This window comes from Oryx dammah, unplaced genomic scaffold, assembly GCF_014754425.2.
Source record: "Oryx dammah isolate SB20612 unplaced genomic scaffold, SCBI_Odam_1.1 HiC_scaffold_1, whole genome shotgun sequence".
NCBI lineage: Eukaryota > Metazoa > Chordata > Mammalia > Artiodactyla > Bovidae > Oryx > Oryx dammah.
The window spans coordinates 23,041,941-23,055,952 of NW_024070185.1; the positions used below are offsets into that span (position 1 = coordinate 23,041,941).

Genomic DNA, 14,012 nt, shown 5'->3' on the forward strand with positions numbered 1-14,012 from the left:
GCTTGAAATGGAAACCACCTTAGGTTATGATCATTCAAATGGGCTAAAAATAGTTCAGTTTAGTTCAGTTCACTCGCTCAGTCGTGTCCGACTCTTTGCAACCCCATCAATCACAGCACGCCAGGCCTCCTTGTCCATCACCAACTCCCAGAGTTCACTCAAACTCATGTCCATCGAGTCGGTGATGCCATCCATCCATCTCATCCTCTGTCGTCCCCTTCTCCTCCTGCCCCCAATCCCTCCCAGCATCAGAGCCTTTTCCAATGAGTCAACTCTTCGCATGAGGTGGCCAAAGTACTGGAGTTTCAGCTTTAGCATCAGTCCTTCCAAAGAACACCCAGGACTAATCTCCTTTAGAATGGACTGGTTGGATCTCCTTGCAGTCCAAGGGACTCTCAAGAGTCTTCTCCAACACCACAGTTCAAAAGCATCAATTCTTCGGCGCTCAGCTTTCTTCACAGTCCAGCGCTCACATCCATACATGACTGCTGGAAAAACCATAGATTTGACTAGACAGACCTTTGTTGGGAAAGTAATGTCTCTGCTTTTGAATATACTATCCAGGTTGGTCATAACTTTTCTTCCAAGGAGTAAGCGTCTTTTAATTTCATGGCTGTAATCACCATCTGCAGTGATTTTGGAGCCCCCAAAAATAAAGTCTGACACTGTTTCCACTGTTTCCCCATCTATTTCCCATGAAGTGATGGGACCGGATCCCATGATCTTAGTTTTCTGAATGCTGAGCTTTTAAGCCAACTTTTCACTCTCCTCTTTCACCTTCATCAAGGGGCTTTTTAGTCCCTCTTCACTTTCTGCCATAAGGGTGGTGTCATCTGCATATCTGAGGTTATTGATATTTCTCCTGGTAGTCTTGATTCCAGCTTGTGCTTCTTCCAGCCCAGCGTTTCTCATGATGTACTCTGCATATAAGTTAAATAAGCAGGGTGACAATATACAGCCTTGATGTAGTCCTTTTCCTATTTGGTTCAGCTAAGACCAAATACATTGAAACTAATGTGGCCTAAGAAATACATGTATTTTCAGTGGGCAATGAAATAAATCCGATATAAGAACAGAAAAGGAATAAAGAGGAAAAGACAAGTTAATGTAATATTTGAATTGAACATTTAGCTAAATATCCTGGAGGACAGGAAATTTCATAACATAAGGATTTTAACAGTTCTACATATTTTTAATTCCTTCTAAAATTTTAAAAATATTGGGCAGATGGAAGACACAACATAAATAAGACCTTCTCCCACATACACCATTTCATCATTCTCAATGAAAGTATTCTGTCATTCTATATTAAAATCAAAAATATTTTTAAATTCGACTCAAGTCAAAAATAGGACAATGTGAATTTTAATAAGGATATTATCTATAAGAAGTTGAAATGCATCAAATATATTTAAATCTATAAGTTCAGAATACTTTCAGAAATTAGTAAGTAAAGGGAAACAGTCAAGCCTATATTCTAACTTTTCTGTATAAACTCTACAACTGGATAACCAAATACTAAGTGGAACCAACTACTTCTTTTAAGAGAAGTATTCCAGCTAACAAATGAAGAAGAAGAGAATTAGATCATCATTTCTTTAATTCCTAATGAATTAATGGAATTAGGCACCAGTATCAACAAATACCAACATCATAAAAAGAAGAGCAACACATATTATATGTTTCTCGATGAAAGAACACACCATGACCTGTAGTCTTGGAAACAAAAAAATAAAACAAAAATCTGAATCTGATCAGGCCTCTATAGCAAACAACCTATGAACAGGGAAACATGTCAAAATGCACGAAGAGATTGCAATCAGCAGATTTCAAGATTTATAAAACTCTATAGCTCACATAAGCCAGATTTTTCTTTTTTAAAAAAAAACATGTGAACAATGTACAGAAACACATGGAGGTGATAAAACTATAAACAAATGTAAAGAAGATATCACCATGGAAGTCAGGATAGTCAGGGCAGGAAGGAGATTGTGATTAGGACTGGGCTCCTGGAAAACTTCCAGGGTTGCCAGAAAAGTTCTATTTCTTGATTTTTGATGCTTACAAGGTTGTTTACCTTATATGCAAATATATATATAATAATAATAAAATTATTTAAGGGCGCTAGTTTAAAAAGTAGATGTTTGGATCCAACCAGCCCAGCTAATTCAGCATCTCTAGGGGTAGGACCTAGGCATTTGCAGTTTAAATAAAATCTGCCTAGTGATTTTGATGCACTCTAGTCTGAACAATTTGATTGGAATATAAACTTCACAGATCTTGTCTTTTTCACCTAACTGCCATAGCAAATTATTTGCCATAAAAAACTGTCTCCTATTCATATGAATCTACACAAACACAAAGGAACATTGTGGGTTTACCTGTTAAGTACATTATATATATGGTTAAGATAGGCAATTCCAAGTAATTTAACTATATAATATTATCTATATAGTATTTTCTATATATTATTTATCTATAAATACTATTTATCCATATTATATATATATTTTATTAGTATAATATATATCAATATATTATCTAGTATAGCTATTATCTAATAGGTATAACTATATAAAATTGACATAAAATCTGAAAAAGTATGATTATTTTATTATATTAACTACATAATTTGTAACATCTAAGTAAGTGCTCAGTTGTGTCCAACTCTTTGCAACCCCATAGGCTGTAGCCCACCTTGCTCCTCTGCCCATGGAATTTTCCAGGCAAGAATACTAGAGTGGGGTGCCATTTCTTACTCCAGGAGATCTTCCCAACCCAGGGACCAAACCCATGCCTCTTATATCTCCTGCATTGGCAGGTGGATTCTTTACCACTGTGCCACTTGGGATATGGTAATAATGTATAGTAACATTTAATATGTTTAACAGCATATATTACCATATATTAAATGTTACTATACATTATTACTATATATTACTATATCTAATAGATAATATATAATAATATAATACAATTTTTTAAAGTTACCATTAATATATAACACAAACATATCATTATATAATATATATATATAAAACCTAGCATCTGCTTCCCTGGTGGCTCAGACAGCAAAGAATCTGTCTGCAATGCAGGAGACTCAGGTTCAACCCCTAGGTCAGGAAGATCCCCTGGAGAAGAGAATGACTACCCACTCCAGCATTTTTGCCTGGAGAATTCCATGCACAGAGGAGCCTGGGAAGCTATAATCCATGGGGTTGCAAAGAGTCAGACATGACTGAGCATCTGACACACACAGCACACACACATATAAAACCGAGCATCAGTGATCAGCTAATCACGAAACTGAAAAACTGACAAGAGGTTTACTTGAGTCGTCCCCGGCTCCCACCTCCCACCAAAGTCTACACTCATGTTCTCTGTTTCCTCATTCCTTTATTCTAATTTGGTTCCTATTGCCATCAGTCTGCTGAAACTGCTTCTTCTGTGAAGAATACATCTCTACAGGCTGAAGCCTAAGAATACTTTCCAGCTCTTACTTTAAATCCTCTCCCTAGAACACTGTTGACCAATCCTCTTTTTGAAAAATTCCTTCCATTGATTTCCATGTCTGAGACAGACAACACAAGGAGTATCTCAAAAGGGAGGATGATCACCTCTCTCTTCTGCTTATGATATAATCCTCCTAGCTGTACTTTCTCAGACTTCTCTGTATCAATACACTCCAAATATTCACAGCCCCTAGAATTCCATCCCAAACCCTGTCATGCACTCCATGGTTAAAACTCTCACTCCAAAGTTGATGTTTACAAATCTATACCTTTAGCCTAAGTTTCCATCCTAAATTCTAAAACCATATATCCATCTATGTTACCTACATACCTCAAACCAAGCATGGTGGTGGTGGTTTAGTCACTAAGTCGTGTCCGACTCTTATGACCCCATGGACTGTAGCCTGCCAGTCCATGGGATTCTCCAGGCAAGAATACTGGAGTGGCTTGCCATTTCCTTCTCCAGGGATCTTCCTGACCCAGGAATCAAACCCGAGACTCCTGCACTGTAGACAGACTCTTTACTGAGTGAGCTATGAGGGAAGCCAAAGCATATCTAAAACTAAATTTATCATCTTTCCTCCAACATCAGCTGTTTCTAAAGTGACTGCCACCATCCAGTTGCTCAAAACAGAAAGTTGAGACTCCACCAAGGACTTCTCCTTGAGCATATACTCAACCACAAGGCCCTACTGATTTCATGTTCTATATTTCCCCTTGCCATGGACTGAGGATCCCCTTCCAAAATATATACAATGAAGCCCTTACTGCCAATGGACTGTATTTGGAGTTAGGAAGTAATTATTAATAGTTAAATGAGGTCATAAGGGTGGGGCCTTAATGCAAAAGGATTAGTGTCTTGTAAGAAGAAACAATAGAGACTTCATTCAAGATCCAACCAGTCCATCCTAAAGGAGATCAGACCTGGGTGTTTATTGGAAGGACTGATGCTGAGGCTGAAACTCCAGTACTTTGGCTACCTCATGCGAAGAGTTGACTCATTGGAAAAGACCCTGATGCTGGGAGGGATTGTGGGCAGGAGGAGAAGGGAAGGACAGAGGATGAGATGGCTGGATGGCATCACCGACTTGATGCACATGAGTCTGGGTGAACTCTGGGAGTTGGTGATGGACAGGGAGGCCTGGCGTGCTGCGATTCATGGGATAACAGAGTCAGACACAACTGAGCAACTGAACTGAACATTCTTGTCCTCTCTCCACTGTGTGAGAACACAGTGAGACAGCATCCTTCTACAAGCCAGCAAAAAAGAGAGCTTACTAGTAATAATTGGCCAGCAGCCTCATCTTGGACTTCCTAGTCTCCTGAACTGCGAGAAACAAATTCCTGTTGCTTAAGGTATCCAATCTGTGATTATTTGATTACGGCAGCCCTAGCAGTCTAAGACATCCATCCTCACTTCCTGCCCTATTCGTGCTCCCTCCTCCAAACCCTTTCCCACTCTCCCACTAGAATGATCTCACACACACACAAGTAGGAGGGCACCACTTTGCTGAAAGTTCTTCAGTAGCATGCCACTGCCTAAAAGATAAGACATAAGCTCATTTGTGAGGGAGGGAAGAGCCTTTGTGATAGGCTCAGCCTTCTCTCCTACATCTTAATCCTCAGCAACACTCAACACTTTTTTCTTAATGGGCCATTCCTGTCACTTCCTCACATTTCTGTGTTTGGGCACACACTGTTCCCGCAGCTGGAGTGCCTTCCCAGTTGCGGTTTGTACCAAGTTTGCTTAGCAAACTCCTCCAATCTGAACTCAGGCCCTACCTCCCTTAAATTATGCTCCCACTGGACTTTAAATATACCCCCACAAAAACATTTATCTTACTGTACTACAATTATTTCACAGAATGGCCTTTTCATTTATGAACAACTGACTCTTGATAAACATATGGGTTTGAACTGCACAGGTCCACTTGTATGTAGATTTTTATCAACAGATATATACTATAGAACTACACAATCAGAACAACAGTTGAATCAACAGATGCAGAACTCCAGATATGGAGAGCCAACTGTAAAGTTATACGTGTATTTTCCACCTCTCAGACAGTTGGCACCCCTAATTCCCATGTTGTTCAAGGGTCAGATGAATTTGTCCATTGTTTTTCAGTCATTCAGTTGTGTCTGAGTTTTTGTGACCCTATGAACTGTAGCACACCAGTCTTCCCTGTCCTTCACTATCTCCGGAGTTTGCTCAAATTTATGTCCAACGAGTCAGTGATGCCATCCAACCATCTCATCCTCTGTCGTCCCCTTCTCTTCCTGCCCTCAATCTTCCCGTGCATCAAGGTCTTTTCCAATGAGTCAGCTCTTCACATCACATGGCCAAAGTATTGGAGCTTCAGCATCAGTCCTTCCAATAAATATTCAGGATTGGTTTCCTCTAGGATTGACTGGTTTGATCTCCTTGCAGTCCAAGGTACTCTCAAGAGTTTTCTCCAACATCACAAAAAGCATCAATTCTTCGGCACTCAGCCTTCATTATAGTCCAACTCTCACATCCATAGATGACTACTGGAAAAACCATAGCTTTGACTAGATGGACCTTGGTCGGCAAACTAACGTCTCTGCTTTTTAATATGCTGTCTAGGTTTGTCATAGCTTTTCTTCCAAGAAGCAAGCGTCTTTTAATTTCATGGCTGCAGTCACCATCTGCAGTGATTTTGGAGCCCAAGAAAATAAAGTCTCTCACTCTTTCCATTGCTTCCCCCACTATTTTCCATGAAGAGATGGAACTGGATGCCATGATCTTCAGTTTTGAATGTTGAGTTTTAAGCCAGCTTTTTCACTCTCCTCTCTACCTTCATCAAGAGGCTCTTCCGTTCCTCTTCACTTTCTGTCATAAGGGTGGTGTCATCTGCATATCTGAGGTTATTGATATTTTTCACAGCAATCTTGATTTCAACTTGTGCTTCATCCAGCCCAGCATTTCTCATGATGTACTCTGCATACAAGTTAAATAAGCAAGGTGACAATATATAACCCTGGTGTACACCTTTCCCAATTCAGAGCCAGTCCATTGTTCCATGTCCAGTTCTAACAGTTGCTTCTTGACCTGCATACAGGTTTCTTAGGAGGCAAGTCAGGTGGTCTGGTATTCCCATCTCTTAAAGAATTTTCCACAGTTTGTTGTAATCCACACAGTCAAAGGCTTTAGCGTAGTCAGTGAAGCAAAAATAGATATCTTTCTGGAATTCTCTTGCTTTTTCTATGATCCAACAGATGTTGCCATTTTGATATCTGGTTCCTCTGCCTTTTCTGAATCCAACCTGTACATCTGGAGGTTGTTGGTTCACATACTGTTGAAGCCTCGCTTGGGGTATTTTGAGCATTGCATAGGGTGTGGCATATAAGTGTTGAATATTTGTGTCCTACATGAGTAAATGAAAAAACTATCACTGTGGTAGACCCTTAACTGATGCTCCAAACAGTATGTGATGACTCATTTTTATAATAAATGATAATAGCAGCATTATATTACTGGGCTTCCCTGGTGGCTCAGATGATAAAGAATCTGCCTGCTATGTGGGAGACCCAAGTTCAATCCCTGGTTGGGAAGATCCCCTGGAGAAGGGAATTGCTACCCACTCCAGTTTTCTTGCCTGGAGAATTCCATAGACAGAGGAGCCCAGCAAACTACAGTTCATGGGGTCACAAAAGTATGATCTAATAGTATTAGACAAAAAACACCTTTGATATGCAATAAAGTAAAAGAGTATACTCACCTTGCTACTAAAAGACCAACATAAGTGATAACTGATACTAAAACTTCTTACTATCCTTACCTCCTTCAGAAGTTCAACACTGTGCTCTAAAAGGTGAATTAAAGATGAGCATTCCCCAGTTATGTTTAAGCTGACTTCACAGACACACAGCAGCTGAAGGGTTATCTGGGTAAGGTGAATTTTCCAGAAAACAGGATAACGCAAAAGGTTTAAGTATACTTCTTCAATAAACAGCATCACTTCTGTTGTCTGTATCAAATCTTTGATCTGAGAAACAATCATTATAGGATATTAAAATAATACACAAACCAAAGGATAATTCAATTTATACAAGAAGCTTACCAATAAATTACTTTTTCTCTAAACCTATAAAGACTTAAAAGAAATGAAGAAATTTATGTAACTCAAAGACAGTTAAACCATACAACTCTGCCTTCTCCTATTGTCACTAACCTAAACACAATTTGCTACTGTTTTTGTTACTGCTGGCTGGCACAAATTCTTCTCATTTTTTTTTCTAACTACTCTCAGTGCAGATTTTGAAACACAAATTACATGACAGTACCACATGTTGAAGTAAATAAATTAAAGTTGTCTTTGAATCCTTCAAATGAACTTGCCTTTATATAATTCCAACATAGTTACCTGTAAGAAAAGGGTTAGCATGTTATTCTAATGCACTGCTAAGCCCTCCATCTGCAAGAAATTTGTTCAGACAACCTTAACTGAGAGCATCATTTCCACACATGGCAGATGAAGTGAAAGACCATATTCAAATAGTAGAGTGTCTTCTCAACTGGCTAACGTATTAGATAGGAAGGACTTGAATGCTCTTGAAAATCCCAATTCAATTCAAACCCAGCTGTTCTGATCAAAATTCTGGAGTTAGTACTAAGGATATGGTCCTACTCACAGACACACTGGCATTTCCCAGAGATTACAAACAATGAACCATCTGCTTCAATCAGCAGCCTTGTGTCTGTTAAATTCATCAAGAGGAAAGCCTACAGTTGACCAGCTGTACCTTTCACCCAGTCGTTACTACCATAATAACCCCAAAAGACTGTAAGTTATACAAAGAAAAATTAATTTCTAACAAATAAAAAGAAAAAACTATTAAAAGATCAAGGGGAAGGAGACAGCAGAAAATACTAAGTTGTTAAGAAAATATGTGAACAGTTCAGTAGCCAAATTATTTTACTTCTTTGCAAACATATAAAGGAGTATATTTGCAAAGGCAAAAGGCCACCAAGAATTGAAAGGGTTTAAAACAAAGTAAAGCCTCATGCTTATTTGACAACATACTTCCTTGAGTGCATTTTTTCTACATACTTAAAATTTTCTGTAATAAAAAAAAATTTTCAAGACAGTCTCAGTAACTTCACATTAAAAGTTTTCTAATCTTTAACATTACCAAAATTCTTAACAAAGTTACTTTGTAAGTAATAGTTTCTCTTTATGTTGAAATAGACCATGTGCAAAGAATAACATGTGAGATGACAAGTCACAATTAAAAAGAACGACTGGGACCAAAGTGAGTAGTGAAGTTTAAGGCAGGTAAAAACACAACTCCATAAATACAAAATGAAAGAACAATTGAAGTGAGAAAAAAAATAAATAGGAGTTTCACTGGTCAGCAACTCATTGACTATGGATCAACAGTGTGACGGCTATTTCTAAGGAAAAACTTTTAATTATACGATTGTTTTGAAATGCTCCGTATGGATCAGACCACATCTACAGTACTACAGTCAGCTCTAAAAAGAACATTTTATAATAACACATTCTCAACACCAACAGACTATAGAAATTCCTCACAAAGAACAGTGAAAAGTCTAAACCATTTCATGCAGAAAAGTAAAGAAATTGATGAAGAAAAGAAAGAAGAGAGGAAGGGAGTAAAGGATTAAAAGGAAGAAAAGGAAGGAAGAAATGTATAAGATAGACTGCAGATAAGCTGTTTTAAAAGCTTATTTTATTTTGTTTTGAGAAGAACAGAGACAGATAATCTTAGGAAAATGCAGGTCAATTCGAAATATTTGCTAAAAATATATATATATATATAAAACGGTTGCCTTGCAAAATAGCATGCTTCCTATCACTGAAATATTTAATTAGTCATGGGATGGTTGTCTCTTAAAGAGTATAATAAATACATATAATCAGTGGGAAAATGAATTACACTACCAAGATCCCTTCCAGCTCTGTTCTTCATTCCAATAAAGCTGATTTGTTAATAATTAAATGTATTTATGTCACTAGTCCCATTAGTTCCAAATGATGGATCTGGATTTTTCTTCTCACCTACTGTGACTAAATATATTAAAAGCCACAGATCCCCAGGTGGCACTAGTGGTAAAGAACCTGCCTGTCAATTCAGGAAACCTAAGAGACACAGGTTCCATCCCTGGGTCAGGAAAATCTGCTGGAGGAAGGTAAAGCAACCCACTCCAGTATTCTAGCCTACAGAATCCCATGGACAGAGCAGCCTGGCGGACTATGCTCCAGGGAGTCTCAGAGAGGCAGACACGACTGAAGTAACTTGGCATGCATGCACAGATTTCTGAAAATACTTCACAAAACACACTTCTAGCAGTATTTAGGCTTGTTAATATAGGTTGACGACAGTGGAGGCGAACATCTACCAAAGAGCACAGAACAGGGTAACACAAGCATGCTATGGAACAAGTGTATCCTAGTGCTACATGTTCTGCACATACCCTGCTTTATTGGCCACACAAAACAAAAGCAGGAGAATTCACTTAATTAACTTTTCTCTGCCTTGATTACAGGAAAGCCTGATTATGAGTCACAAAAGATTCACTCTAGTCACTCCTTGATAACACAAACTTGAAACAGGTCATCTGTGACCTCAAGTGATAACCTTGAAAAATATTCACAAATTCTCTCCCATTGGCTAAGCAGCATGGTACTCAGATTGTAGGCAAACAACAAACTAGATGGCGAGATGGGATAAATGAATATTATATTCAAATTACAACAATATGGCAACTGAAATATTTTTTTAAAAATCTGTATTTACAGAGATATGAGCTCAAATTTATCGTTCCTCTTAACTCCCTAAGCATTCTATCCATACCTCTATTACACATCTTTGTCCATCTACTTTGAATTATAAGAATACATATACCTGTTTTAGCTCCCTTACTAGACTGTGGTCTTTCCAAGAATAGGATCCATACAGGTCACCACATACGCTATAAGGAAACTTTTGAAAACTGGAATCTAGCCAGCACTCAGATAGTCAAGCCCCTAGGCTGTATGTATCCAGAGAGATGTCTTTTTCCAACTTACACAAAGAGGACTTTTTTTTTTTTTAACTTATAACCCTCTCAGTGTCCAGCACAAGGGGAAACTCAGTTCAAAATTATTTTCCTTGAGGAGTCCTTCTTAAAGTTTTCATTCCTACTAATCCTAAAATGGATTATGTTGATTTACATTTCTGTGAATTTAGTTAACATGGTATATATCAGAGTGAAATCTAGATTTGTTTCCATTATCATCTCCAAAACCCAGAAAGTGTTTCTAGAGCTGTTTGCCATATCACATAGGTTCTATTTTATGTACAACAATAACAATCAATATTTATTAATTCGGGTGTCATATTAATGAAAGAGGAGAAAAGGCCTTACCTGCAAACATGGAACCATGTCACAACACAGTTGTAGTATCTGTTGTTCCAATACTGATGGTTGTTCTTTATCACATGGGACCCGGGGTTTAAGTAAGACTTTGAGCAGAGTTAATCGGAGTTTAGCATATTCTTGTAACTGGGATGGTTCACAATATAGATACCATAGAAATGGTGCCATAATTTGGATACATGAAACTTCAGACCTGCAAGTAAGTCATGTAATGTAAAAGCCAGTCACTGAATTACACAGAGTACCAACCAGGTAAGTGTCAAGCATCAACTCAGAGTTCATGACATGTCATAAACTATGATACCACTGAGTGCACCTTTTTATCATGACTCTTCTATTCTACCACGACCCACCTAAACTCATGCCAAACAGCTTTTTCTACACTGGGGAGAATGACTAAATACCTGGAGCCCATAAGCCTGATGCTCAGGACTAAGAGGGTCTACTTGTACACTAAAATAGCATCTACATCTCCAGGACCAGTCTTTGGTAAACATCAGAATCATCTGAGAATCTTCTGAGAATTTAGACATCAGGATCCATTTTTCCAAGAGTATGATACAAGCATGCAGTTTTGAAAAAGCTCAATAGGTAAGGTCCTAAGTAAAATACAAAACAAAACTCATACAGACATCCAAGAAGATGATCAACAGTAAATATTTACTTGTCAACTTGTCAGCACTTAGGGTGTGCATGTTACTACCCTTGGTGCCTTTAAATTCAATCAATCTTTACCACAACCCTATGAAATAAAACTATTATTATCACATTATGCAGACACAGAACCTGAGGCAGACAGAAGTGCAGTAATTTGCCAAGTCCGCCTAAGTATTTCCCACTCAAAGGAGGAAGACTTTACAAATCTTTCATATCTATTTAGATTATAATACATCCCTATAACTTCAAGTCCAAAGTCACTAAAATGCCAGAATGACCTTTCAGACATAAAAATTTGATCATGTCATTAATCAGCTTGACAGAGTTTATGCTTAAGATAAAGTATTCACAAACCCTTCATAATTTGACCTCTATCTTTCCAATTTCATTTCTTCTTCCTCTCCACTCTCTGCTGAACTACACTAAATTTAGTTCTGATCGTCAGTCAAGTCATCTGGGTTTTCTTCTCACCTGCTGTTACATTCATCTCTAATACTCTCCCCTTTCTCCTTTTCCTGTTTCTTTCTCTGCCTAACTTCTATCATCTTTCAGTTCTCCCCTTTAAAGGACTTCCTGAGGGTCTTCCCTGACACACAGCCTTGGTCAAATCCCCACTGTATGCTTGCACAGCATAATGACTTTATTGTCATTATTTATTTATATCTCCATCCCCTGTTAGACTCTCAGTCAATAAGGGCATGAATCATGGGTTTCTGTTTAATGCTGTATTACCAATAAGCATACACACTAGGCCCTCAGAGATGCTCAATCATTAAATTAATTGATTCATTTACACTGTCACAGAGTAGTTTTATAATTACCATGCATTGATTAAATATCATGATTTCATTTTAATATTTTTCATATTTATTATAAGTAAGTTATTATTAGATAAGATACAAAGATGAAACAGGCATTATCTACCCTTAAGAAGCATGTAGTCTAACAGGGACCATCAGCTCTATTCCTGGACTAGAGAATACAAAGTAAAAAAGGTGCTAAAAGAAAGGTATAAGGTGTAATACTTAATGGAGGAAATGGTATGTAAATCATGACTGATGACATTAATTTTATAATGCTATACATTCCACAGCTATGTGATTTCAAAACACCATTAACACTAGTAAAAATTTAAAAGTTACCAAATTGATAAGATGTAACCTATTCATTCATTCATTTATTCCCTTCATAAAATTTACTGAGCTCCTACAGATATCTTCACTCTTCTATGTGCTAGAAACAAAATTAAACACATGCTCTGACAGAGCTCATAATCTGGAGGAAGTTGTTTTTTTTTCCCCTCATCAGCACCAATACTTACACAATCTATAAAAAAACCAAAAGGACTTGTGAGTTCATAATTATTAATGAAACATTAATAATTGTCTTTATCACAATACCTACTGTAGGAAACTAAAAAACTTTCATAGATCAAGCAAGTAGATGATGTATATATGGATTAGACTATGGAACAGAAAAGAGACTTAAAAAACATTGTTCCCCCATCTCTCTCCAATAATATACTCCCCAAAGAATAAATACTAGCCAGTTGGTAAACAATAGTTAGAACTGGACATGGAACAACAGACGGGTTCCAAATAGGAAAAGGAGTACGTCAAGGCTGTATATTGTCACCCTGCTTATTTAACTTATATGCAGAGTACATCATGAAAAACGCTGGATTGGAAGAAGCACAAGCTGGAATCAAGACTGCCAGGAGAAATATCAATAACCTCAGATATGCAGATGACACCACCCTTATGGAAGAAAGTGAAGAAGAACTAAAGAGCCTCTTGATGAAAGTGAAAGTGGAGAGTGAAAAAGTTGGCTTAAAGCTCAACATTCAGAAAACTAAGATCATGGCATTCGGCCCCATCACTTCATGGCAAATAGATGGGGAAACAGTGGAAATAGTGGCTGACTTTAATTTTTGGAGCTCCAAAATCACTGCAGATGGTGATTGCAGCCATGAAATTAAAAGACACTTACTCCTTGGAAGAAAAGTTATGACCAACCTAGACAGCATATTAAAAAGCAGAGATATTACTTTGCTGACTAAGGTCCGTCTGGTCAAATCTATGGTTTTTCCAGTGGTCGTGTATGGATTTGAGAGTTGGACTGTGAAGAAAGCTGAGCGCCGAAGAATTGATGCTTTTGAACTGTGGTGTTGGAGAAGACTCTTGAGAGTCCCTTGGACTGCAAGGAGATCCAACCAATCCATTCTAAAGAAGATCAGTCCTGGGTGTTCTTTGGAAGGACTGATGCCAAAGCTGAAACTCCAGTACTTTGGCCACCTCATGCGAAGAGCTGACTCATTGGAAAAGACTCTGATGCTGGGAGGGATTGGAGGCAGGAGGAGAAGGGGACAACAGAGGGTGAGATGGATGGATGGCATCACCGACTCGATGGACATGAATCTGAGTGAACTCGGGAGT

At 38.0% G+C, this 14,012-nt stretch overlaps 1 protein-coding gene across 1 annotated transcript in view; it reads right to left on the bottom strand.

The window, feature by feature from the left end:
- The window catches only part of FOCAD (focadhesin), a 294,818-nt gene that overhangs the window by 204,957 nt on the left and 75,849 nt on the right, over nt 1-14,012 (bottom strand). The window contains exons 7-8 of the mRNA XM_040238382.1: nt 10,909-11,113; nt 7,316-7,522 (exon numbers count right to left, since the gene is read on the bottom strand). Of these exons, the coding sequence (XP_040094316.1) occupies nt 7,316-7,522; nt 10,909-11,113 (412 nt within the window). The remainder of the gene's footprint in view (nt 1-7,315; nt 7,523-10,908; nt 11,114-14,012) is intronic.